This window comes from Saccoglossus kowalevskii, chromosome 6 (genome assembly GCF_978046115.1).
Source record: "Saccoglossus kowalevskii chromosome 6, keSacKowa6.1, whole genome shotgun sequence".
Taxonomy (NCBI): Eukaryota; Metazoa; Hemichordata; class Enteropneusta; family Harrimaniidae; genus Saccoglossus; species Saccoglossus kowalevskii.
The window spans coordinates 33672349-33700214 of NC_140646.1; the positions used below are offsets into that span (position 1 = coordinate 33672349).

A 27866-nucleotide genomic window follows, 5' to 3' on the forward strand; every position below is an offset into this window, starting at 1 on the left:
GACCAGCAATTTATGATGGTGTCAGCCATTTTGTTATTTCCAGTGTGTTGTACAAAAACGAAGCAAGCGCTCGGGAGATGAAATGTATCAGTTTACATTATGAAAAGGTCTAAGAAATTACATGTATGATTTTTTATTATCGTGATTATCACCGTATTATTGAACGCGAGAACAAATATGGTGACCTCCAGCATCAATGTAGTTGTATCAAGTCGCTGTCGTAAGGAGATATTTCCTTTGTATCGCTTACCAACATTGTATTGTACTTCTTTCCTTTATTTTCCTTTACACATTTGGAAACTTGCATGGTGCACTTTCACCCCCACCTTCCCCAAATTACGAAGCTATCATGTCGATTAGTAGGTATTCCTAATTTGCCCATGTGCCTGGGTCTGGGTTTCTAGTAAAATTTGCCCATGTGCCTGGGTCTGGGTTTCTAGTAAAATTTGCCCATGTGCCTGGGTCTGGGTTTCTAGTAAAGTTTGCCCATGTGCCTGGGTCTGGGTTTTTAGTAAAATTTGCCCATGTGCCTGGGTCTGGGTTTCTCGTAAAGTTTGCCCATGTGCCTGGGTCTGGGTTTTTAGTAAAATTTGCTCATGTGCCTGGGTTTCGGTTTCTAGTAAAATTTGCCCATGTGCCTGGGTCTGGGTTTCTAGTAAAATTTGCCCATGTGCCTGGGTCTGGGTTTCTAGTAAAGTTTGCCCATGTGCCTGGGTCTGGGTTTTTAGTAAAATTTGCCCATGTGCCTGGGTCTGGGTTTGGGTTTCACGTAAAGTTTGCCCATGTGCCTGGGTCTGGGTTTTAGTAAAATTTGCCCATGTGCCTGGATCTGGGTTTCTAGTAAAGTTTGCCCATGTGCCTGGGTCTGGGTTTTTAGTAAAATTTGCCCATGTACCTGGGTCTGGGTTTCTAGTAAAATGTGCCCATGTGCCTGGGTCTGGGTTTCTAGTAAAGTTTGCCCATGTGCCTGGGTCTGGGTTTTTAGTAAAATTTGCCCATGTGCCTGCGTCTGGGTTTTTAGTAAAATGTGCCTGGGTCTGGGTTTCTAGTAAAGTTTGCCCATGTGCCTGCGTCTGGGTTTTTAGTAAAATTTGCCCATGTGCCTGGGTCTGGGTTTCTAGTAAAGTTTGCCCATGTGCCTGGGTCTGGGTTTTTAGTAAAATTTGCCCATGTGCCTGGGTCTGGGTTTCTAGTAAAGTTTGCCCATGTGCCTGGGTCTGGGTTTTTAGTAAAATTTGCCCATGTGCCTGGGTCTGGGTTTCTAGTAAAATTTGCCCATGTGCCTGGGTCTGGGTTTCTAGTAAAATTTGCCCATGTCGTGGAACTAATCTAGTTCCTGACCCCTGAACCATAGTAAATTTTTATAGAAAGTGTTGTGAACAGTGATACATACACAAGAATATATGATACTAGTGACTTTTGCATTATGTTCCTAATACTGTATCCTCAACATTTTCTTGTTTTATATTGAAAATACCACCTTGAAATCTAAAGTTCACAAACTCACCTCATGAATGTCATATCAAGGTCAAATCTATTCTGTTATAGAACTTTATTTCCATCTATTCCCAATCAAGAGCAATATTTTGTTGCACCTATCAACTACTATTGTGTATGTTTTTTTTTACTAGATTGCAACATGGCTGGTGAGCCAAGACCAGACAGACCAAAAGGCAAGAGAACTGTTGCACAAGCTGTGCAGGGCGGTGATATATATAGGTGAGTCGATGCATTTCTAAGATAATGGTATGCAAGTGGCGTCATATACGATGAGCGTTTCACGAGAACTGTAAGATGATTACTAAAGCGCATGATAAATTAACATACAAATCAGTGAGTTTGTGAAAGAACTGGTTAGCGTTTGCATATTTGCAAAGCATATATTACTGGTACGTATGTATTGCGTTTTATGAATACTCTGATAGACTCCCTTGTTTCTGTTCACGTACATTGTACTCAAATTTGTTCAAGTGTCAACTACATTCTGTGGTACCATTGGTTAGAAATTGGTTTGATCCACGCACACATGGAATACAAACTTTAGCACCTATCACCGTACATTAATATCTAAGTTGCAAATCGTATCTTATAAATTCTTGTGAATAAGATTTATTTTTTATTTTTTTTAAAAAGTGGCTGATCGTCTTATTATATATGATAATGTAAGGCACAGGCATACATTGATGGGTTCCTGGTTCACATTGTTATGTATCTTTCAATGTTTTCAATTGGTTGGGTGATTTTTTACTCAATGTACCCAGTTAGATGAGTTCAACAGTTTGGACATGGTTTTATAAGGAAATTTGCATATTGTCACATGCAGTGTTACAATGCCAGTTTTATATTCAATATTCTTAAATTCAAGTCAGTCTGTTGAGTTACTGTTATGCATTCAACTAATACAATTCTAGAACCAAGATTAAACAGATATGATTTTCATAACCCCCTAACTCACCAATTAAGATGAGAGAACCAAATATTGAATCCATTGCTGTTAATGTATGGATACTTTCTGTTGCACAGTCTAAGAAAAACAAAATGGCTGCCTTGTTTGTAGCATGGAGCTATTTGTTATTTTAAAAACCCAATAAAAGGCAAGTATGAAAAAAATAATGGCATCATTGTGTCAGCTATTTGGTTCTGACATTGTATATTTTATGAGAAGCTGAGAAAAATCAATAGTATTGCACTTTGAGATTCAGATGAAATCATGTTGGCAATTAACTTCAACATACTAACCTATTTGTTTCGTTCATTTCACATATCAAGTTGATAATAGACTGAAGTTTATTTGTTATTGCAGTGTAATTGACCACTGTTTATTCTATCTGTTATTCAGTGGTGTTATTTTACTGATTACAATCTAAGTCTCCTTTGAATGTGCTTTTAAACTTTTATGTTTCCTATCATGTGAAGTACGTCAGCTAAAAGATCTGGACAGTGTAGTTAACTTACATTTGTCCTTCCAATAGAGATGCTCAAAACCTGCACATATCTTTATCTTTGCCACAGACCCTCTATCTTAAATAGCATAAATGTAGTGATTTTTAAAAGTTCAAACCATGCATTTTTTTTTAACTTTGGTGTGTACAAAAGTCTCAATCAATTCAGTCTTCAGATTACAAAGAGAGCTCAAGTTCAATTGTTTTAAGTTCAAATATGTGAATATGGAATTACCTAATTGCCATAAGTTGCTAATTTTATTCTTGTTCGAGATTTACAATTTGTAGTATTTTGAGGAAATTAGTCACAAATGTAGTTTGAAGTGAAAAAAAAAAGCATACAAATTGATTATCTATTTTGCTTAATATTTTAGGGATATTTTAGTTACTGTTAGTTCCTGAATGAAGTAAGAACATGCACGTTCCGTTGTAATATGTTCTCTGAATTTGCAAAAAATATTACATATATATAATACCAAAAACAAGAGTCATTATAGTTAAAGGTGGAATATTTTGAACATGTGTCATGTAGTGATAATGGTGTCTGGATAGTGAAGTGGGTATAAGCTGCAGGCGTGTTAATTGCAGATTTAAGTGCTGCTTTTAAAACTTACACATTGAGGTGTTGTAAATAATATCCTCGTTGTGTAGATTCATTTTATAGTTGCGTTCACGCACAGCTCCTTAGCCCGGGCTAAGAGGTCAAATTTCTTAGCCCGTGCTAAGAAAACGTGCGTGAACGCTTAGCACGGGCTAAGGAATGCTAAGTACGGGTTAAATCTGATCCGAATTTAAGACGCGGTCTAGAAGTATGCGCGAAGTAGAAGAAGTATGCGCGAACGCTTAGCCCAGGGCTAAGCGCCCTCTGCGGCGACCTTTGGGTGTGAAAATTGTCCCATTCCACCAGTCATTACTCTGCGCTCACTTCCACACTAATCGGGTCACTGTAGTAGAGCGTACAGCAGCTCCAATCGTAGACAAAATAAATTTGGTTCGCTGTCTACGACATGCATTAATAAAACGCTGTATTCTGTTACGCCCGTTGTATACTGTTTATGTGCATCCAAATAAGTGGTCCGTCTTCTCTCGCGTTCCTGTGCACGTCGCTTCAAAATTAGAATGAAACATGCCAGCAGCAGAAATAGAACCTCGCGCGTGTCATCCATTTTTCGTTCGTAAATAGCGGCTTACCAAAGCTCACCGACTAATGGCAGCCCTTAGCCCGTGCTAACGACTGGCCCTCCCTGTGCGTGGACGCAATTGGGTCTAGCCGAAATGCAAATATGCTAGATAAGCCTAAATCAGCTTAAATCTTAGCCCGTACTTCATGTAACGTGAACACAACTTATATCGTTATACCCTGGTACGGGATTCACCTTTTGAAATAGGGTTGGGATGGGGGTGTCGGGGTATTGAATTGCTGTGCAGAGAAAATTTTTAAAAAAAGTTCCGAAAAGAAAATTACAGAACAAATTACAGTCACAAGAAAAAAATCCCACACACATTTGATGGGGGCAAGCTAAAAATAATTATTGGAATATCGTCATGGAAACCCGATATCACTAAATAAAGGAAAATAATTATTTTACATAGTAGTTTTACCATCTCCCACCCAAGAGTTTTGAATGGTCAACCCTATAAAATCATGGCAATTTTTCAAACCTAAAAACAAATTAACTTTAAACTTTTTTCTGTTTTGCTAATTCTCATTTCACTTGATTAGAATGAACTTGTGATCTGAATTTGTGTGTTTCGAACTGCATGTATTATGAGCGATTGAAAGCCCTTGGGTGAATTGCAGGAAACCCGGAAAAACAGGATGTGTATCTTTCCATTATGGAGATGCTTATTACTTCTTCACTTATTACTGCCGGGATATGCAGGATCGGTTGTTGAGGAGATATTAAGCGACCACCAATGAATGTTGGGTGGCATCCATTAGAGACCTCACAACGGGAGTGTTTACAGCACTCCACGAATCTCTTCATCTGTCATTCTGAAGTGTTTTAATGGAAATCTTGTCAGTCAAGAAACTAGAGTTGTTTTACATTAGTAAATATATCCTGTAATTGCGATACAAAAAGCAGTTATGTTGTTTTAGTGATTCCTCATTCTATTCATGCAATTATGTCAGAATTAATTGCAGACCATTCCCTGAAATATTTTGATGTATTTTTAAATCAGCTTGGGGTTAAACCCGAAATAAGATAAACCTTAACGAATAACATGCACTGAAAGACTGAACATACGTGTCAATAATCAACTACCGGGGGTAGTATACAATAAACCATTTGACACCTCATTTTTCCATGCTCCTAGCATTCTCTTTCGATCTTTTAATGAATATTCTTCCTTGTGGAAATAAAATAATTGAATCTTGAGTTTGATTCAAAAGAGGGAGACAATGTAACTTTCATTTATTGGAATTTCATGCATCACAGCGCTTCTATAGGTTCCACGATGTGGATAATGGATGTTGCGTGACTGACGCCTGCTTTTTAACATACATCATCAGTCTTCTCATCAATATTTCTTTGCATTATGACAATGAGAAAATCAGTTCTAGTTTTTAGCGACTATTTGTTACATATCTATAGATGACTAGTAATGTATATCGATTCTGTCAGCGGTTTCCATCATCTGCATTCATTATTTTGTCTCCATACTGTCATAGTACAATGATCAAAATCATTTATTGTACAGAATCCCGGCTGACAACAGGATAGACTAGTAATGTATATCGATTCTGTCTGTTGTTTCCCATCATCTGCATGCATTATTTTGTCGCCATACTGTCATAGTACAATGGTCACCATAATTTATTGTACTGAATCTCAGCTAACAACAGGTGACTGTGCTGTCTGTCTGCAGTAGATTTGATATGTTATAAACCACCAAAAATGAAATCTGCAAAATAAAAATAAATATCTTGAATGTTGAGGCTTGTTTGAGCTGACAAACCGTTATCAGACTTGAAGATATCTAATTGTACTCCATTGTTCTCCAAAATCTAACCAACAGCCTTGCACCTGATATGTATATGGAAAGTCCTACAGATGGTCTACAGAGTGCAGCTGTTGTTAGGTTAGTAAGAACTGATATACAGACAGAAAGACAGACAGAAAGACAGACAGACAGACAGAAAGACAGACAGACAAACGACCTCGTGTTACACTACCAATCATGTACAAAGACAGTATTCTATGCTTTTATTTTAGCGGCTGTTACTCGCAGAAGAAAATGTTAGAGGTATAATACATGTATTATTAATTGTTTTTTGCTGTTGACCTGTTGTTGTAGGGCATTTCCTTTTAAGGAAAAGAACTGATCGTGAGTGATTCGCTCGTGCAAAATTTTGCCAAGGGGAGCTAAACTCGTCTTATTTTCTTTAGAAGGGTTACTTTTCACTCTTCAGCTATTTTCAAAAGGCAATGCTTGGGCATTCCTGATTGGGTTGGATTCGTGAAATAGGTGTATAAAATCCTCATTCGTCTTTATTTGCTGAACATCAATGTTAACTTACATTTCCTTTTACAAAATTTTAATGACAGTCTGTACTAAATGAGAAATTATTTCCTTTTGATCCAAAATTGGCACAAAAAAAAAATTATAAAAAAAAACACAAATCGGCAAGGCAAGAAAAAAAAAGATGGTGGTCCAAGGGTAAACAAACAAAAATAACAATAAATTGCTTAACTTGTTCCTAAATTTTGATATTTGGAAAATGTATGCTGCAAGGCAAGAAACAAACTATATAGCTGGGAGATATAAAATGCAAAATTGATAGTAGAATAAGCAGACTAGAAGAAACTGAAATTCTTTTTTAGCTTTTTCTCTGTAACATAGTTGAAAATTACGCTGAATACTCTCAATAAACACCCATGCGCCTTTTCTCAATGAGGAGTCAGGGGGATGAACAGCAAAACTGTGATGAACTAAGATGCAGATATAGATAAAGCCAAATGACTTAAACCATTTTAACATAAGTCATATTTTGGCTCAAAAATTACATGTTTTCCAGATTAAAAAAAAAACAAGTTTAATAAATAGTTAAGTATATCTATATCACCATGTGATGTACAGTTTTGAATGAAACAAACACAATAATAACCTGCACAGACAGCAATTATAACAACTAACAGTTGATATTATCCAGTATATCTTTTATTTCATTTTTTGGTATTTTTTTTAATAACAAGGGTGTGTTGAGTGTGAAAAAAAGTTACCCAACATTCAACATTCTGTTGACAAAATGTATGTATGTAGTTAGATAGCACCTGATGAAGATGTGTGGTCTTGATAGGGTAATAGCTGCTTAGTCAGTCCTCATGGCACTGTTTTGTTGAAACAATTCTTATATCTATGTGTTAAATTAATGAAAATTATACATAATTACTTTCTATAGCTGATAAACTATGTGATGAAAAACATTTATTGTAAGTTGCCAACCGATCAATTCATGATCTGTAAAAGTCAGTGCATACATGTGCATATCAATCTCAAGTCAATTTGATTGCTATTATATTTGTGCCAATATTTGTATGTGTGTAGAATATACAATTATAGATTGGCAAATATTTGTCGTCAAATGTTGGAGACTGGATATTCTATTTTTATTTTGCATTGCATTTGTAATCAATATCGTGGTGCCTACACTAACAGCAGCAAATCTTATCACACCGTGAAAGAGCCATCAATTTGTACGCATTTATGTTATCAAAACCCCCAGATTTTTTGTTTTACACAGCCTTGAATAAGAATATGCAAATTAGCTACTTAATATGCACAGACATGACAAATACTAAACATGTACCCAATTTGATTCGAACAGATTTACACACCAAACTCATTATCTTCTTTGTGTGCTTCGCAAACACACAGGAGTTACAAAAATTAATCAAGAACATATCCACTTAATTTATGGAAATTAATTAAAGGTAATTTCTAACACATTAACCATAATTTGTAAAAGTCACAAAGTCACCTGATATGTATTATATAAATAATTGAATAAAAGTTGAATATGAATGTAACACAATGTTTTTGTTTAATTTAAGAAAATTCCAGAAATGTTGATTTACAATATCATTTGTGTTATTGTACGCTTGGTTTTATATCGGCATGATTGTTATTTATTTGAACTGTTTATAAACGTTTTACAAATTTCAAATGGTAAAAACATCTTGACTAATCACACTTTATGGGATGTATATCACCTGGATAAAATATCTTGCATACATGGCAGTAAATTGGCCAATGATTATAGGGAGCCCTCGACGACTAATGGATAATGGACATTACCAAATGGATTCTATAGCCAATTATTGCGTCTTTTTAGCTCTGCTGTCATGGAAGATGACAGAGTATAGCTGTTATTATAGGTGATTGTTCATTGTGGCTTTTTGTCAGATTTGTTTATTTCATGGTGATATCTTCTGCGACTGCTTTCTGTATTTTTAGTACATATTTTTAGCTTTGCTCAGGATCGCTGTCGAGTGGAGCTTATCATATGAATGATTGTCCGTCGCCGTCCATGTCAACTTTTTACTTTTTCAACTTCTTTTTGAAAACTACAATTGTTTTTGTTTTGATACTTGGTGTATATGTACCTTGGCAGACATCTCTCAGATTTGTTCATTTCGTTATATCTTCAAATCTCTAATTTTGATGAATATTTTTGCAATTTTGGATGAAAAGTGATATTTTCGACTTCTTGTCTGATTGTTTTGATATTACGTATATAGGTACTACACGTGGACCTCTCTCAGACTTGTTCATATCTTGATGATATCTTCAATTATCTAATTTTGGTGAATACTTTTGTCATTTTTGGTGTAAAGTGATATTTTCGAATTCTTGTTGAAAACCACAGTCCAATTGTTTTGAAACTATACATATTGTTCATTTTCTAATAACTTCAGTTCTTCAATTGAATCAAATATTATATAGTACATATTGTAACTAGTTTAATTACATAATAAACATAAAAAGTTTCTAAACCAAACTGTTTATGCAGTGCCAGCACCATCGGGGTGCGAGGTGGATGGTTGGCATAGCGGTGAGCAGATAAACGCCGCCTCTTTTATGTCGAGTAGTTTGATTTGGTTGCCATAGTTATCCATGAATAACATGTAAAGTGGTTAATTCATAGCAATGCTGAGAGCTCTATAAACTTTCCAAATACTGTAAAATACAAAAATTAGTGAAAATAAATTCCATATAAATCACCCAAAAGTCTTTTCAGCGAAAATTAATTCTAGATAAAATAAAGTATTTTACAGTATGACAGAACATGGTTTAAACATCTAAAGTCATTATAAGCATGATTCACAGACTCTAATTTTCTATGTTCTCTTAAGCGATATTCATGATCATCTCATTCCACTCTATAGAGACTACACAATTTCTATTCCATACTGGATTTCTGTTATTCAGAGCAAATCTTCTCTACAATACAGTAATAGAAAATATGCAAATTAGAACTCGTATTTCTTTCAAAATTGTAATCGTCTAAGATGTGATAAACCTGATTCATTTCGTATGAGATTACCGTGCATTGACGATGACAGATGAATATACTTTGAAAAGTCAAAGATTATTTCACTACACAAAATGAATAGCTTTACAACATTTCTGATTTTATTGAACATCTCCAAATATGGGCATGCGATTCAGGTGTGCAATACCACTGAGGATCATATTTATGCCGATAATTGAACATCCTGTGAAGCCGTTAAAGTAACATGTGACAGTTTAATATTGGTACTCAAGTTAATTGGATGAACAAAATTACAGTCAGGATCCATATACCTAGTTAAAATATTTTTTACGAAAAATGATGTGAATTTGTTATACATGTACTGACTACAAGTTTAGATATTTCTGTGTCATTGAAAACACTTGCAAAATGTCATTCGGTATTTCTTTTCTCGTTTCCGCATGCATCATTTCGAACTATGCACCTTGGACATGTTTTTTTCCTTCTAAAGCATTCCAAAATGCGCTTGTTCTTGCACTTGTCTCAAATTTCTCCCATTTTAGCTCAATATTCAAAAAAAAAAAAAACGTCTCGCCGTCTCATTTTTAAATTTACATGAAACGAGAAACAGAATTTTTTTTTCCTGGCCTAACTGTAAACAGCTTTATATATTTTGAGAGAAACAGAAAATTGTGAAATTTAGGGGGTCCTAGGGAGTTGTAGTGAATTTCACTAGTGTTCTAGGGAGTTGTAGTGAATTTCATTGGGATCCTAGGGAGTTGTAGTGAATTTCACTGGGATCCTAGGGAGTTGCAGTGAATTTCACTGGGATCCTAGGGAGTTGCAGTGAATTTCACTGAGGTCAAGATGGTGAAACTGTTCATAGTATTAGTACTAAATTTAGAATGGCATATTTTTTATTTCACTTGATGTAAAAAAAAATGTTTACCTTAAAAAAGTTAATGCATCCAGAATTGAGACAGAGATGGGGCTGTTTTGGAAACTAAATCTGAGTCTCATAAATTCCTTGTTCTGAGAGTCGGTTATTTTCCTAATTAAATGTAATTTTACTCAAAAGAGCACTCGAAGTGTCTGATATATGTGGAACACAAGCTTGTTACAAATATTAATTAATTGAAAAAATGAAATGAAGTCTGTCAAGAGCATGACATGAAAGGAATTTTTTATTAAAGTGAGAAATGACTGATAGGAGGAAATGAACAATAGAAATTTAATCATAAATTGTTCCATGCTCAATCAATTAAAGTGGCTGTGAAACGCTTGCTATCCAATTGTACAAATAAAATTGAGTTTCAAAGTTGCTGTCTATTGCTATTCAATTATTGTCTTTATTTTGCATACAAATTATACCCTAGACTGTAGCCTTGCACACATGGCAACCTGGCAACTGTAGCCTTGCACACATGGCAATCTGGCCACTGTAGCCTTGCACACATGGCAATCTGGCCACTGTAGCCTTGCACACATGGCAACCAGGCCACTGTAGCCTTGCACACATGGCAACCAGGCCACTGTAGCCTTGCACACATGGCAACCTGGCCACTGTAACCTTGCACACATGGCAACCTGGTCACTGTAGCCTTGCACACATGGCAACCTGGCCACTGTAGCCTTGCACACATGGCAATCTGGCCACTGTAGCCTTGCACACATGGCAACCTGGCCACTGTAGCCTTGCACACATGGCAATCTGGCCACTGTAGCCTTGCACACATGGCAACCTGGCCACTGTAGCCTTGCACACATGGCAACCTGGCCACTGTATGTAGCCTTGCACACATGGCAACCTGGCAACTGTAGCCTTGCACACATGGCAATCTGACCACTGTAGCCTTGCACACATGGCAATCTGGCAACTGTAGCCTTGCACACATGGCAATCTGACCACTGTAGCCTTGCACACATGGCAATCTGGCCACTGTAGCCTTGAACACTTTGCAATCTGACCACTGTAGCCTTGCACACATGGCAACCTGGCCACAGTAGCCTTGCACACATGGCAATCTGGCCACTGTAGCCTTGCACACATGGTATTAACCTGGTCACTGTCACATTGTGCAGTCTGTGCACTAGAATGTGTGAAAATTAGAATTCTTCTTGACATGTTTGATAAAACTAGCATTTTTGATATAAATAGAGGTACAATGTACCTGCAGTACATCTCTGTTCTTGTTTGCTGTTTCTCAGTCTCTTGTCTCTTGAACAAAGCAGTCGATAAAGACTTATTCAGCTGACATGATTCACAATCAATTTAGTCTTGATCACTGTCAGTTTTTTTACTAGTTGTACCATAGTAATTAAAGTGTACAGTATGCAGATACATGTTAAGTGGTGGTGCTCAGAAAATTTTGTATGTAAAACAATGGACTTTCAAACACCAACCAGTATGTGCTGCGACAATCACTGCCCTTTAAGTGTGGTTTCAACATACGCCATTTTGGAAACAAATCTTCTTTCACTAGTGAACTGTTTAGGTGGTTTCCAATTAAGGTTCCTCTACTAAATATTAAATTAAAATAATATTTTCTCTGGATTTCATATGTAATGTGGGATTCAAAGTGGCTGACATCTCACGTTTTATATTTCTATGGAAACAAACAACATTGATTCTTCATAACATCGTTAAGTCAGTTATTATTGAGACTTTCAAATAGCCAGTCATGGGGAATAATTTTATGTCAGAAAATATGTTCACCAATGTTGGATCCAATAGGCATATCATTTCTTTGATTATAAGCTATCGGCATTGCCTGTAAAACTCCATTATATGGTTGGTTTAAGCCAATAATGGGAGAAATATATGGCAATATAATATGATTAAGTACTGAACGTATTGGGGTTTTAAATGCCAAATAAAAATATGAATCTTACAAGATCCTATGTTTAAGGGCAGGGTTCATTGAATCTGGCTGTGTTTGATACAAGTCCTATATAAACAGTGTGCCCCTCGGCTTGTTTGATGTGGCACATCATGCATGTAGTTATGGAATTTTGAAAAATTAAATTCTTGATTTACTAAACAAAATAAGTGTAAAAGTGCAAAAAAAAATATGAGCTAAAAAATTCTAATTTGTTATTTCAGAAGTTACCTACAACCATAAGTGTAGAATCTTTATTTGTCCTTGAAGACCTATCTTCCCTGGAATTTGAATGATGGTCAAACGTACTTTAATAGATGTTTGAAACAGAAAAAGAGAAGACTTTTTATCATCACTTTAAAAACTAAATTGAATTTGTCGAAAATTGTAGTAATCTTTGAATTTTTATCAATGACAATGAATGTATATGTAAAAATGTTGTTCACCAAGCAATACTGTCACCATAGAAACCAATGCAATATCAAATAATTTATGAATTTTCTGACAAAAGTGGGTTGGTAAACTAATATTTTTTTTTTCATCTCCAGTTTCCTACATAGAACCTTCATATTAAAAAAAGTACATGTACATGTACACAGCAAATGACCTGTACACAACAAATGGCATTGATTATTCAAATGTACAATAAGAATCTCTTATACCTTTCTCAAAAAAATTGTGAATACTAAGTATGCAAAAGCATTGAATTTATGAATATAACAATAACCAAGACAGCACTAATTTTCAATTACCTTTGAGCGTGAATCCTCGACACTCCCTTCCTCATTAATCTTCTGAGTTTATCCCCTTCTAGCTCACTCTGAATGAACAATAAACATTGGATTGTTAGAATAGCATTTTAATACAGTAAAGGTTGAAATACCTGGAGTCTAGACCCCCCATGTACCTCCTTGCTGCTATATTAATTATTTTCTTATCCCCATATGCTTCACCAGATCTTTTTCTTGTGCTTCATTTTCAACAGTCCCATCACTACTCTATCTCATCTTGTATCGTCCTCATCATTTCTCATCATTCCTCTCAGAATTGTCCATCTCCTCCATCTACCATTCTTATCTATGCTGCTTGTCATGTACACATTCACAGAGTTCTGTCATCCATCAAATTTTGTATTTTAATTGGTTCTTTTCTTCTTTGACAGCAAGGAGCATTCCTCGCTCCCCAATTTTACACCTTAATTGTAACCCTGACCAGTAGCGTTTTGATTATGTTATCGCTGTAGGATTTTAGTCTGCATGTATTGCAATATTTTGTCAATCATCCTAGTCTTGTAACCTTTTAACTGTTTCAAACCAAAGATGTGTACTAATATTTAATGTATATTTGTTTAATTTTCTCATCATGTCAATATTTCTGTGCTCCCTCCTCCAACCAATATTAAAATAAAAGATATGCTTGCATCTTTTCAAATAGAAAATAAATAAAGCATTCTAATTTATTTCTTGTATACTCAATAATCAAACTGCTAACATTACTGGGAGAAATTTTGAAAATTTTTCAAGTTAAATATTACATCAAATAATGTGAAAATACAAAGGCGATGGGATTTGAGCTCGTTTCCAAATTGCCAAAAACTACTCGGGTAGCCATTTTGAATTAAATATTGGTCAAAATTCATACAACTATCGAGGTAAAATTAATTCATAGTTCAAAACCTAGTTTGAGCACCTAATGGAATAAGTTTAGAAATTTGTGTAGGTCAAAAGTCTGTTTGCCATGCCCATTTTTATAAGTGTAATGTTTACTGGTAGCTTTAAAATCTCATAAAAATAAAATTCATAAAATTGACTATAATGGGCCTTTAAATTGCTAGTGACAAACAGTACATGTACTATCCATAATTATGTACTTTTCAAATGTCAACTGTTGACTTGACAATATGACTGTGTAATGAGGCTATAATAAAAGCCAGTGAATACACGACAGCTGGTACAACAGAGAATTATCACTGCTGCATTAAAATTTCACAATGAACACTGACTCGGCAAAATTTATCTCTTGCGTAGCGGTTCACAGTATATTTATCTTGTGTCTTATCTGTTCATGAACAAATTTAATTGATGAGTGTAGCCCTATTATCTGATATCATCTCTTAGATTTAATGTTTCTTGAACTAGTGTCTTACACGATGATGCAGAAAAATTGATCTCATTTATGAAGGGGGTTTCATATTGAAGATAATTACTCAATAAATTTACAGCGATTGGTATTATGTGTATATCCTTATGAGATTGGATGTTGATAATATTTACTGATATGATCTTCTATTGACGAATTATGTTTGCGCATGTAGTGTATCAGTTCCTGTATCTTGTAATTACCAAGTGAATGAGAGTAGGACATTTTTTCAGTTTTTTTACTCTAAATAGCTTTAAATTTATGAATCAAGATCTCGCCAATTCATCAAGGCCGGGAAAACCACAAAATATTGGATGGTTGTGAAATGTGCATAACGTCGCAATAAAAACGTTGGTGGGACAAATTTACAATGTTAAAAATACATGTCAAACTAACCTTAGGCATTGAAGCTAATCGATGGTTTGTCGCTGTATAGTATAAGAATACACAAGTGTTAATACTTAAATCCAGTGTTATTATTATTGATGATCGTCTCAATCAGATGACCTGTCAGGGACATTTGACATATAGTATTTAGGATTGTGATGCAATTTTACAAATAATTTGTACACTGGAGATTATTGCATTACTGTATGATCATAAGCCCAGGGGCCTGAACATGTAAAACCAGGAAAAGTAAGGCATGGGCGTATACTCAACGACCATCTCAGAAAAGATGATTTTTTTGGTTTAACATTGTAAATTGTAACCATCTTGCCACCCGTGAAAAATTATCCAAATGCATCTTTTTTTCACCTTGCAGGGCTTAGGGATATTACGCCTTTTTGAAAAAAAATAATCAAAATGAGTTTTCACAAATTTTTTACAATGAAGAAACAAGCATATTCATAAAAATACATGTACACAAATTTTATTACAATATGATTCATATATCGTCTGAATTTACGGTATAAACATGGGTAGGGTCTGTGGGAAAACAGTCAAAGACAAGATCTTCATCAGTATCTTCGATCATACGCAAACCATCCATGCAAAGCACTTTCTGCCATGATGTTTTTCAGCACGATTTGACCTGCAACAATGTCTTTTGACCTAACAAGTCAAGTCTTTCATTAACTAATCAAAATGCTGTGTCATACTGTCAAAGTTTTCTGATTATTGACGATGTAATTTTTTCAATGTAGTGTAATGTGAAGTGTATTTTCGCGATGTTAAAATTTGATCAGTTAGCACTGATTTCGTCGAAAAAACGGGTTTTTTTTCCTCTAAAAACTGGTGGTTAGCAACTTTCGAAAGGTAAACTGAGTGTGGGGGGAAGTATTTAAACACCTTTCACGGTCGCCAACATAGTTTACTCGTTCACACCACATTAACGACACGATTATAAGGAAAAGTATAACAATATCCAATGACCAGGTTTTTTACGAACCAAGCTATTGTACTAAGTAAGATTTTTATGCAATGAAACACACTTTTTAAATATTTTTAGTCCCCGTTCGGACGCAGTCCGAAAACGGGGACTTATGTTTTGCCCTGTGTGCGTCCGTCCGTGCGTCCGTCCGTGCGTCCGTCCGTCCGTCCGTCCGTGCGTCCGTGCGTCCGTGATCACCTGTATCTCGAACATGCATGGACCGATTAAGTTCAAACTTCACTCATACATCACACATTATATAAGACATATGCACATGCATTTTTTTCATGATCCGATTAACGATAGCCGAATAGCGGCCATTTTAAGGCCGAAAATGCATCAAAATCGCACATTTTCACCATTCCGGACCCGGATCTCAGTTATGCATGGACGGATTTTGTTCAAATTTGGTACATACATTAAACATAATAGGACCTTGATGCACGTCATTTTTTTTTTTGGATCGGGTTCGAAATGGCCGACTGGCGGCCATTTTGTTTTAAAGAATTCAGTTCTGGATCCGTATCTGAGACATGCTTGGATTGATCGAGTTCAAACTTCACACACACAAGGTACATCATGTCACAAATATGTATGTGCATTTGTTTCATGATCTCATTAACGATAGCCAAATGGGGGCCGCTTTAAGGCCGAAAATGCATTGAAATCGCACATTTTCACCATTCCGGACCCAGATCTCAGTTATGCATGGACGGATTTCATTCAAATTTGGTACATACATTAAACATAATAGGACCTTGATGCACGTCATTTTTTTTTTCGGATCAAGTTCGAAATAGCCGACTGGCGGCCATTTTGTTTTAAAGAATTCAGTTCTGGATCCGTATCCGAGACATGTCTGAATTGATCAAGTTCAAACTTCACACACACAAGGTACATCATGTCACAAATATGTATGTGCATTTGTTTCATGATCTCATTAACGATAGCCAAATGGGGGCCGCTTTAAGGCCGAAAATGCATTGAAATCGCACATTTTCACCATTCCGGACCCGTATCTCAGTTATGCATGGATGGATTTTGTTCAAATTTGGTACATACATTAAACATAATAGGACCTTGATGCACGTCTTTTTTTTTCGGATCAAGTTCGAAATGGCCGACTGGCGGCCATTTTGTTAAAGAATTCAGTTCTGGATCCGTATCCAAGACATGTCTGGATTGATCAAGTTCAAACTTCACACATACATGGTACATCATGTCACAAATAGATATGTGCATTTGTTTCATGATCTGCTTAACAATAGCGGAATGATGGCCATTTTAAGGCCGAAAATGCATCAAAATCACGTATTTTCACAATTCCAGAACCGGATCTCAGTCATGCATGGATGGATTTTGTTCAGATTTAGCACAATGTGTTGTACATATGCAGGTGCATTTCGGTCATGATCTGCTTTGAATGTATATGTCACTCAAATATGAACGGAACGGGGACGTGTCATTGACAATGACTTGTTTTAAATGTAAAACACAGTAATTTCTAAGTAACATTATAGCTGATCTCGTACAACCCTATGTTTAGAGTTGTGTACCCTATTGTGCACATATCATAAAAGTGAAACCCTTTCAAAGGTATTGAACAGAAAACTGAAATACACTGACTGACTGAATGACAGTCAATAGTGGAGATAATTGCTCAGTAGACAAATTACATGTATGTCTGTTTTGTTTCTGTTCTGTCTCTCTTTATATATATATACACCGGTAGATCAATCATGGACACCAGAGAGTATTAAATGTCATGTTGTTGACTCAACTCTGCAAACAGATTGAACTACAATATCATTTGCCAAACTAAAAATTCTAGTTATTTGATATCTATATATATCAGACCCATATGGTGACTGTAATTCTTTGAGTAGTTATATTGGATTTTTGTGTATGGTATGTCTTGCCCATATTGATTGTCAGTTGAGAGAATTCTGTCCATTGTTATTGTTGTTTCAATACTGTGGAATACTTTATTTTCGCTGGAATTAATTTTCGCTGAAAAGGCTTTTTGGGCGTTTTGTATGGAACTTATTTTCACTGATTTTTGATGAATTTAATGTGAAATAAAGGAAAAAAAGTATATTCGCTGGATTTTATTTTCACGGAATCATCCATTCAGCGAAAATAGCGAAAATAAATTCCAAGCGAAAATAATGTATTCTACAGTAGTTGTTTTCAAATTCAGCCATATTATTTAAAAAAAAATGTAATGGCTCTTACATCAGACAAGGCATTCATAGTTTTGCTATACATGTATTGTATTTATGTACCTGTATTGTTTTCCAATGAACATCTACTTCCTGAATTTTTTTTCCCCCAACTTTGATTTTGTTGGAAAACAGTGAGTTATTTTATTTTGTTTATTGACTAATCAGATTCAACTTGAAGACAAAACAACAGAGCACAGCTGAATTTTGTTTTGTGTTTACAATCCGATAAAGGATGGCTGACTGGTGGCCATTTTGTATTTCAGCAATGTATACACACACATGTATTGATTTATTTGTGTCTAGGCACAAAGACAATACATAGATGTATTTTGAAATAATATCAGAGATGGCAGACATGACCGACAGCATTGTCAGTGCCTGTTTGTCATTTGATGTAATTACTTGTAAATGTAATCTAAAAGTCTATTCCTTAGTGATCAACTAAGAGAATTTACCATTACGATGAATCAATCAAACTGATGTTTGAGTCATCTCAGGAACTGAACTGATTTCTTTAAACAAATACTCATTAAAGGTAAAGATTTATGGTACAATGTAATTATAATTTTGGTAAATTCTCAAATTTTGAGTTATAATGCTTACTGCATGCAATTGCTTTTAGGGAGGTTCGATCACACCATCAGAATATCAAAAATGGGAAAAACAATTGGGTTATCGAATGATATTTTGAGTTACAAGCATCCAAAATATCATGGAAAATGAGATATTATAATTTTTACACTGGTTTCTATGATGGGATTATTTATTCATATCTCAAAATTTTGCTCCATACATGAAAAAATTGTATATTATTATTGATATGAAATCTAACATTGTGAAATCATTTCAAAAAATTGGCATATACCCGGTAATATTAATTGCGAGTATCCAGGGTGATGTATACTTGCATACAGTCTCTTGTTTAATTTTTTTTTTTTTTTTCAATAAAATATGGGAGTGTATAGATGGCAAAAGAATGTATCTCAAAAATAGATGAGACTGTAAGCAAGTTTGCATATTTGTGTAGTGTAACAGTGTTAAAGTGTTACAGAGCTATACCTACAGTGGTGATTTTTATATGAAGACTATCTGCTTAAATTGACCCATGACCATCATTTTGGTCAAATAAACCTTTGCACAAAGGCCAAAATCATAAAAGATGATTCTGTCTACACGGTACACCCAAATTTTAAATTTCATTAAAACATATTTATTTTTATTTTTCAAATATCTGTTCACAAATTGTTCCTTAAATTGTCATAATTTTATTCATGATTTAATTTGCATTCAAAGGGTTTAATACTAAACCAATGATGACATTTGGCAGGATGTTGCACAAAACTTTATCCACGCTTTTTATGGAACAAGGAGATGAATGATGACAAAATTTCGCATTGAAATCAGAAGCAAAAATTTAGTAAAAACCTTCCTAATCACTGATCGAACAAGACATAATCTAAAATTGGATTATCAACTTGAGATTACCACCTCTATCGTATACATAAAATCACTGCAAAAAGGAAGCCTAATCGCTCTATCTGTTGTATTGAATGACTGGATGTCTCTTTGTACCCATTTTTACTGTTCTAGCTAATCTACTTTTAATGGTGTAACCATAGAAACTCGGCAAGAATTGTTATAGTCGAAACTCGAAGGTTAATACTGCCAACAAAGATTTGTGGGCTTGTCTATCTATGTTGAATATACAATCTTTAATATAAAACGTTCACAGAACAAGCTTTTCTTAAAAAATGATTTTGCGCTGACAGATTCTGAATCTGTTGTTTATGAGTTCTATGCGGAAGAGTAAAATAATTCCGAGTCATTCAAGATGAAAAAGGTTACCATGGAATTTAGTCTTTTACATGATCTGCAAACTCAGAATATGTTGCCTTTTAGTTTTAATGTTTATTGCCCCAGGTCTCTTGTCCTTTCAGTCAAGTAAAATAATCTTTTTCACTAATTGCTATCAGCTTGGATGACATTAAAATTTGTTGTATTCATAAAATCTCATTTAGTGCTATACTTTCAATGTTAGACTACAGTACTGCCTTTCATAATGATTTTCTGACTCTAGAGGGCAGTATGCTATTGTTAGACAATTCGAGTTTCTTTGCTGTTTAATTCATGTACATGTGCCCAATTATTGTCTCCTTCAACTCACATCTACAACAGTTGTTTTATTCACATTTTCTCTAATTCTTTTACGCTATCCAGTCATGCTAACTTGCCCTTGACCCATAGCAAATTTAGCTTAAAAATGGAAAACCCCTTATTCTCTACAACAAATTGTTCTTTATCGTGCATTATTCCTTAAATATGTATGCATGACCCCTAAAGGTCACACATCCTGGTACTTTTGGGGGTATTGTTATATGCCAATAATTTCCAATACTATTCGTCAATTGTTTTTGAACTTCAATGACAACCGCTTGAATTTGTTAAAAATATAATTGACAAATTCTGATTTACAGGGAAAATTATACTCCAAGAAATACAGGAAGAGTGATCTGTTTTGGGTTGTGCATAAGGCCTGTTATTTTCATATTGCTATTGTATTGCGCGACACTCCATTATGGTGCACTCGATCACACTCTTGGTGATAACTGGAGTTAAGGTGCCATAGTTTTCTGTCATATCACTAACACGCCTCGCTGTTATGCTTGCTTTCCATGCATACCTCACCTTGTCTATCACAGGAATGGTTTGTTTGAGAGAATTTATGATCCACTCGCACTGACACCTCTTGAACTCTACGATTACCATAGAGATGGGTTTTTTGAAAGGTAGCCATCTTGTTTTCCTCCTGAATATGTAGATGTGCTATTAATATTTATTGTTGATTTCTATCTCGGTCACATCTCATGCTGGCAATTTCATACTTTTTTATGATTATCTAGAAATCAGCTTTTTTCACAAACTGTAACATAATTTTGCATCCTTTTTTTAGCTTCTCATTTCTATTTTCTTGTTATAGATGTAATTTCTAAAGTTGGTCACATGCTTTTTTTAATCAATTACATTTTTTCCAGTTTAAATTTGTTTCCTTTTAGTAGTGCACGAGTGGTCGTCCAACATTTCTTGTGTTGCTGTGATATTAAACCCTAGTCGTTCCTTGCCTGCCTGCCTGCCTGCCTGCGTTAGTTGTTTTTGTTGTATTATGTTTATGTCAAGTGATGATTTCACTCACTGTCAATTGTGTGACTGTTTTGTATGTATATTACTAACAACATACATCAAGATATATAAATGATAAAGGTGTGCAACTTGAATGCAAATTTTATCAAAATGACCCGAAATATCGAAATTGTAAAAAAATTTTTTAGTGATAAGACAATGAATCCCTCTGTATCTTGATTTCATCCACCTGAATGAAAAGTATACACCAGACAATTTTGTTTTTTTATAAATTATGTCATATTGTCCACGCACAAGGTGTATTACTCTCATTGTTAATTCCATTGAAGTTGTATATCCTTATCTTATCTGCTTTTGATTATAAATATTTTCTAGTGATTGCTAATAACATGAGGGTGTTCATAGTGCAATTTCATGATGTTTCTGTAACTCCCTAGGACGCAAGTGAAATTCTCTGTGACTCCCTAGGAACCCAGTGAGAGTCATTTTTTACTCCTTGTGACCCCAGTGAAATTTTCTGTGACTACTCAAAGTCACCATTGAAATGTTCAGTACTACAAAATGTCCTGAATAATGAACATTTTTTTTCATGCAAAGTGGTTTTCAGTGTATTGACTACTAATGGCATGGTTGTATTAATGTTGTATATTCAGAGTTTAATGTTGTAGTTGAATGTACAGAGTTCCTAGAAATGATGTTAATGACCTGCTTGTATATTATTTCCTGCTGCTGTACTGCGTTGTCTTTTTTTACCTCTTATCTTGTGTTACATGCTGGGTTGTTGAATGAAAGCCTAGATGGTCGCCTTGGTTACCCCATCTTGTGCATCTTTACTCTTTTCACATCTTTGTCTTCAGTATGTCTGCCTCTTTTTATCTTGAAACACTTTACCGATCCAATGAGCAGTGACTTATTCAGGTGAAAACAAAATTGCCTCAAATATCTGTTGGATCTCTGTCTGTGATTGTGATCAACAAGCTGCACATCAGTACTCGCTATTTCTCAACTGTTTTTTTTTTCTTTCATCTGATTTTTTAATGTTGGTTTAAACAAAGCAATGTTTATTTATTCATTCATGATGACCTAAGAGATTTTTCAAAACAGAAAGGTTCATTCATACTTCACACATTTTTTAATTAAAACCACATTTCTTGTTAAAACTTGCCTTTTCATTGTTTCATTTTAAATTAAATAATAAAGTTTGTTGTGTTGGGTTCAATTGCTTGTTCTGATTTAAAACATTTTGAACAGGCATCCATAGCCAAAAGTGTTTTGAAATTAAACATATAATTCGTTCAGCCATTTTATCATTTTTTTCAAAATATTTATTAACCAGTCAATAATTTTTTTCACATTTAAAATTTTTTGCAGATTTCTTTTCCCTTTAGAAATTGATTTATTAGCAAGGTGTTAACTTTTTTTATTAACACTTTTTTTCTCACCATTTTCGATTAGGTTGTGTTTCAAGATTTTTTTTTAAATGAATGGAAATTCAAGGGTTCATAAACCAAGGGTCCAGCTATGCATGTTTCGATGGATGATGTAACGATCCTTGTATAATTAAGCATATAATATCTGAGCTGGCATGCTAAGTGGTTTCAGTGTATATGTGTATTGTTAATGTATTTGCATTGTGTGTATTTCTTTTGCTTAGCTACACAGATAACCCTGACCTTTATGATCCTTACCACAGACCATTTGGACCACGTGTACCCCCGACTACGCCGTCAATGCCACCAGCGAAGAGAGCAAGGCGTGAGCTAGCTCCTGTCACAAGGGCCACTGCCGTGAGAAAAACTACAAGTGCAGCAAAAACAACAGTTTCAAAGCCAGAGCCAAATGCTGCAAACCCAGGTGAAAATCATCAATATGCGATATTGTGTGGAAACGTGTGAAACTGTATGTGAGAGCATGTGATGTTGTGTGTGGGAACATGTGAAGTTGGAGAGCATGTGATGTTTTGTGTGGGAACGTGTGATATTGTGTGTGTGGAAATGTGTGTTGTGTGTAGGAATGTGTGTGGGGATGTATGATGTGTGTGGGAACATATGTGTGTGGTAAGCATGTAATATGCAAGTCGGTGAGATTGTGTGTAGAAATATGTGATTGCTTTATGGGGGTATGTGATATTAGGTACGGGAAATGTGAGATTATGTGTAGAAATATGTGATTGCTTTATGGGGGTATGTGATATTAGGTATGGGAAATGTGAGATTATGTGTAGAAATATGTGATTGCTTTATGGGGTATGTGATATTAGGTACGGGAAATGTGAGATTATGTGTAGAAATATGTGATTGCTTTATGGGGGTATGTGATATTAGGTACGGAAGTGTGAGATTATGTGTAGAAATGTGTGATTGCTTTATGGGGGTATGTGATATTAGGTATGGGAAATGTGAGATTGTGTGTAGAAATGTGATTGCTTTATGGGGTATGTGATATTAGGTATGGGAAATGTGAGATTGTTTGTAGAAATATGTGATTGCTTTATGGGGTATGTGATATTAGGTATGGGAAATGTGAGATTGTGTGTAGAAATATGTGATTGCTTTATGGAGTATGTGATATTAGGTATGGGAAATGTGAGATTATGTGTAGACATGTGTGATTGCTTTATGGAGTATGTGATATTAGGTATGGGAAATGTGAGATTGTGTGTAGAAATGTGATTGCTTTATGGGGTATGTGATATTAGGTATGGGAAATGTGAGATTGTTTGTAGAAATATGTGATTGCTTTATGGGGTATGTGATATTAGGTATGGGAAATGTGAGATTGTGTGTAGAAATATGTGATTGCTTTATGGGGGCATGTGATATTAGGTATGGGAAATGTGAGATTATGTGTAGAAATATGTGATTGCTTTATGAGGTATGTGATATTAGGTATGGGAAATGTGAGATTATGTGTAGAAATGTGTGATTGCTTTATGGGGGCATGTGATATTAGGTATGGGAAATGTGAGATTATGTGTAGAAATATGTGATTGCTTTATGGGGCATGTGATATTAGGTATGGGAAATGTGAGATTGTGTGTAGAAATATGTGATTGCTTTATGGGGTATGTGATATTAGGTATGGGAAATGTGAGATTATGTGTAGAAATGTGTGATTGCTTTATGGGGGCATGTGATATTAGGTATGGGAAATGTGAGATTGTGTGTAGAAATATGTGATTGCTTTATGGAGTATGTGATATTAGGTATGGGAAATGTGAGATTGTGTGTAGAAATGTGTGATTGCTTTATGGGGGCATGTGATATTAGGTATGGGAAATGTGAGATTGTGTGTAGAAATATGTGATTGCTTTATGGGGGCATGTGATATTAGGTATGGGAAATGTGAGATTATGTGTAGAAATATGTGATTGCTTTATGGAGTATGTGATATTAGGTATGGGAAATGTGAGATTATGTGTAGACATGTGTGATTGCTTTATGGAGTATGTGATATTAGGTATGGGAAATGTGAGATTATGTGTAGAAATATGTGATTGCTTTATGGGGGTATGTGATATTAGGTATGGGAAATGTGAGATTATGTGTAGAAATATGTGATTGCTTTATGGAGTATGTGATATTAGGTATGGGAAATGTGAGATTATGTGTAGACATGTGTGATTGCTTTATGGGGGTATGTGATATTAGGTATGGGAAATGTGAGATTATGTGTAGAAATATGTGATTGCTTTATGGGGGTATGTGATATTAGGTATGGGAAATGTGAGATTATGTGTAGAAATATGTGATTGCTTTATGGAGTATGTGATATTAGGTATGGGAAATGTGAGATTGTGTGTAGAAATGTGTGATTGCTTTATGGGGGCATGTGATATTAGGTATGGGAAATGTGAGATTATGTGTAGAAATATGTGATTGCTTTATGGGGGCATGTGATATTAGGTATGGGAAATGTGAGATTGTGTGTAGAAATATGTGATTGCTTTATGGGGTATGTGATATTAGGTATGGGAAATGTGAGATTATGTGTAGAAATGTGTGATTGCTTTATGGGGGCATGTGATATTAGGTATGGGAAATGTGAGATTATGTGTAGAAATATGTGATTGCTTTATGGAGTATGTGATATTAGGTATGGGAAATGTGAGATTGTGTGTAGAAATGTGTGATTGCTTTATGGGGGCATGTGATATTAGGTATGGGAAATGTGAGATTGTGTGTAGAAATATGTGATTGCTTTATGGGGGCATGTGATATTAGGTATGGGAAATGTGAGATTATGTGTAGAAATATGTGATTGCTTTATGGAGTATGTGATATTAGGTATGGGAAATGTGAGATTATGTGTAGACATGTGTGATTGCTTTATGGAGTATGTGATATTAGGTATGGGAAATGTGAGATTATGTGTAGAAATATGTGATTGCTTTATGGAGTATGTGATATTAGGTATGGGAAATGTGAGATTATGTGTAGAAATGTGTGATTGCTTTATGGAGTATGTGATATTAGGTATGGGAAATGTGAGATTATGTGTAGAAATGTGTGATTGCTTTATGGGGGCATGTGATATTAGGTATGGGAAATGTGAGATTGTGTGTAGAAATATGTGATTGCTTTATGGGGGCATGTGATATTAGGTATGGGAAATGTGAGATTATGTGTAGAAATGTGTGATTGCTTTATGGGGGCATGTGATATTAGGTATGGGAAATGTGAGATTATGTGTAGAAATATGTGATTGCTTTATGGAGTATGTGATATTAGGTATGGGAAATGTGAGATTATGTGTAGACATGTGTGATTGCTTTATGGAGTATGTGATATTAGGTATGGGAAATGTGAGATTATGTGTAGAAATATGTGATTGCTTTATGGGGGTATGTGATATTAGGTATGGGAAATGTGAGATTATGTGTAGAAATATGTGATTGCTTTATGGAGTATGTGATATTAGGTATGGGAAATGTGAGATTATGTGTAGAAATATGTGATTGCTTTATGGGGTATGTGATATTAGGTATGGGAAATGTGAGATTATGTGTAGAAATATGTGATTGCTTTATGGAGTATGTGATATTAGGTATGGGAAATGTGAGATTATGTGTAGAAATGTGTGATTGCTTTATGGGGTATGTGATATTAGGTACGGGAAATGTGAGATTATGTGTAGAAATATGTGATTGCTTTATGGGGTATGTGATATTAGGTACGGGAAGTGTGAGATTGTGTGTAGGAATACAAAATTTAGAATATTTTGTATTGATATATTTTTGTTATAATCTATTTCAGGTAACCCAGGACCTGATATTTTGATATGTGGGAGTTGTAAAGATCAGTTTGTTGAATTGTTGGATTTACAAGAACATAAAAATCAAGGCTGCCAATTGAAAGCTGCATGTCGTTGTTTTGCTTCTAAAGAAGCAGAGCAAAATGACTCAGGTAAGGAGGCTCCTCTGCTTTTATGTTATCTCTTGTTTCACACACTAGAATCTCAGTAGCATCACCAAAGTTACGATTTCTGGTGAAATATCAGTTGGGAAACAACACAAGAAATCTGGGGGATGTTTGTATATTTCATATTGCTGGTTACCAAATATTGTTAACTGCATTAGTTTCATAGTAGACAAATTTCTGAGAGCCATTGAAAATTTATTTGTGGGAGTTTTGTAAATGTTATAATGCCATCAAATAGTGAAAATTCGTAGTGGCAAAAAATTAAGCGGATTACTGTAGCTGCTCAGTTTGAAAAGTCACAAACTAACATCAATAGTTTTAAAGCGAGGGAGTCGTCGCATGCGTTAGATGACCTTAGCGTGTCATTGTTTACAAACAAGCATCTACCCATGAGCCTTTGCGTTTATAGTGTGTGTTATCGTCACTTAGGACTCAATAGGACTCAATTTCCGCACGTGCGCAGGTGACGATCCTCTCGCTTTAAACCATGTACATCAAAAAAACATTAAATTATAATACTGTATTTTTTTTTTGACGCAGGCAACCCTGAGCCAACCGCATGGGTGTGTAATACTTGCAAAGAGTGTTTCTCTTCTTGTTGGATATTGATGTCTCATGTACAGAACAAACATGACTTACAAATATACGTAGAAAACCCATCGGTACAAGATTCTAAAGATCAAAAAGAGAAGCAGAATGATGCAGAGAGTAACCAAGGAGATAACAATAAAACTGCTGAGAATGAAACCCAAGAAGAAAAACAAAACGGACAAAATTCACAGGTATGTGGGTGATGTTTGTTTGCTCGACAGCTATTTCTATTTTCTACAAGCGGAAACAATCATCAGAGCCTGTAATACAGAAAAAATAGTACCGTTCAAATCTTATTATAAATCGCGATTTATAGTACAATGTATCAAATAAAAAATTGGGATCAACAGCTCAAGTTCGGGGTGCGGTTTCTATTACATACATATTGCAATCACTAAATGGCCGTGGTCATTTTTTTCCCACATCACTTGCACAAAACAAACAATACACCGTACAATCTTTTGAATATAAGCGTAACTCCATTTTAGATGTCAGGGAAGAGTGATAAGCGTCACATCACAAAAAAACTGTTCACATGAAAAAAAAATACTCAGTATATTTAATGTAATGTGTATTTTTTTTATTTTCTTCGTAACGCAAAGTATATTCTGACAGGAGTTTCAATTAAAAACAAACATTAATGCATTGCTTAGTAGAAAATGATCATGGTAAGGCACTAAAA

General features: G+C 35.1%; 1 protein-coding gene across 6 annotated transcripts in view; it reads left to right on the forward strand.

Annotated features, from left to right (window-relative positions):
* The window catches only part of LOC100376985 (uncharacterized), a 109877-nt gene that overhangs the window by 76280 nt on the left and 5731 nt on the right, over positions 1–27866 (forward strand). For 2 of the 6 annotated variants that reach the window (XM_085500421.1, XM_085500420.1), the window contains 5 exons: positions 1632–1719; positions 5964–6026; positions 22867–23027; positions 26429–26578; positions 27134–27375. In XM_085500421.1, the coding sequence (XP_085356547.1) occupies positions 1632–1719; positions 5964–6026; positions 22867–23027; positions 26429–26578; positions 27134–27375 (704 nt within the window). Of the gene's footprint in view, positions 1–1631; positions 1720–5963; positions 6027–20734; positions 20822–22827; positions 23028–26428; positions 26579–27133; positions 27376–27866 lie in introns of all 6 variants that reach the window. The other 4 variants (XM_085500423.1, XM_085500422.1, XM_085500418.1 and 1 more) reach the window with 3 other exon arrangements.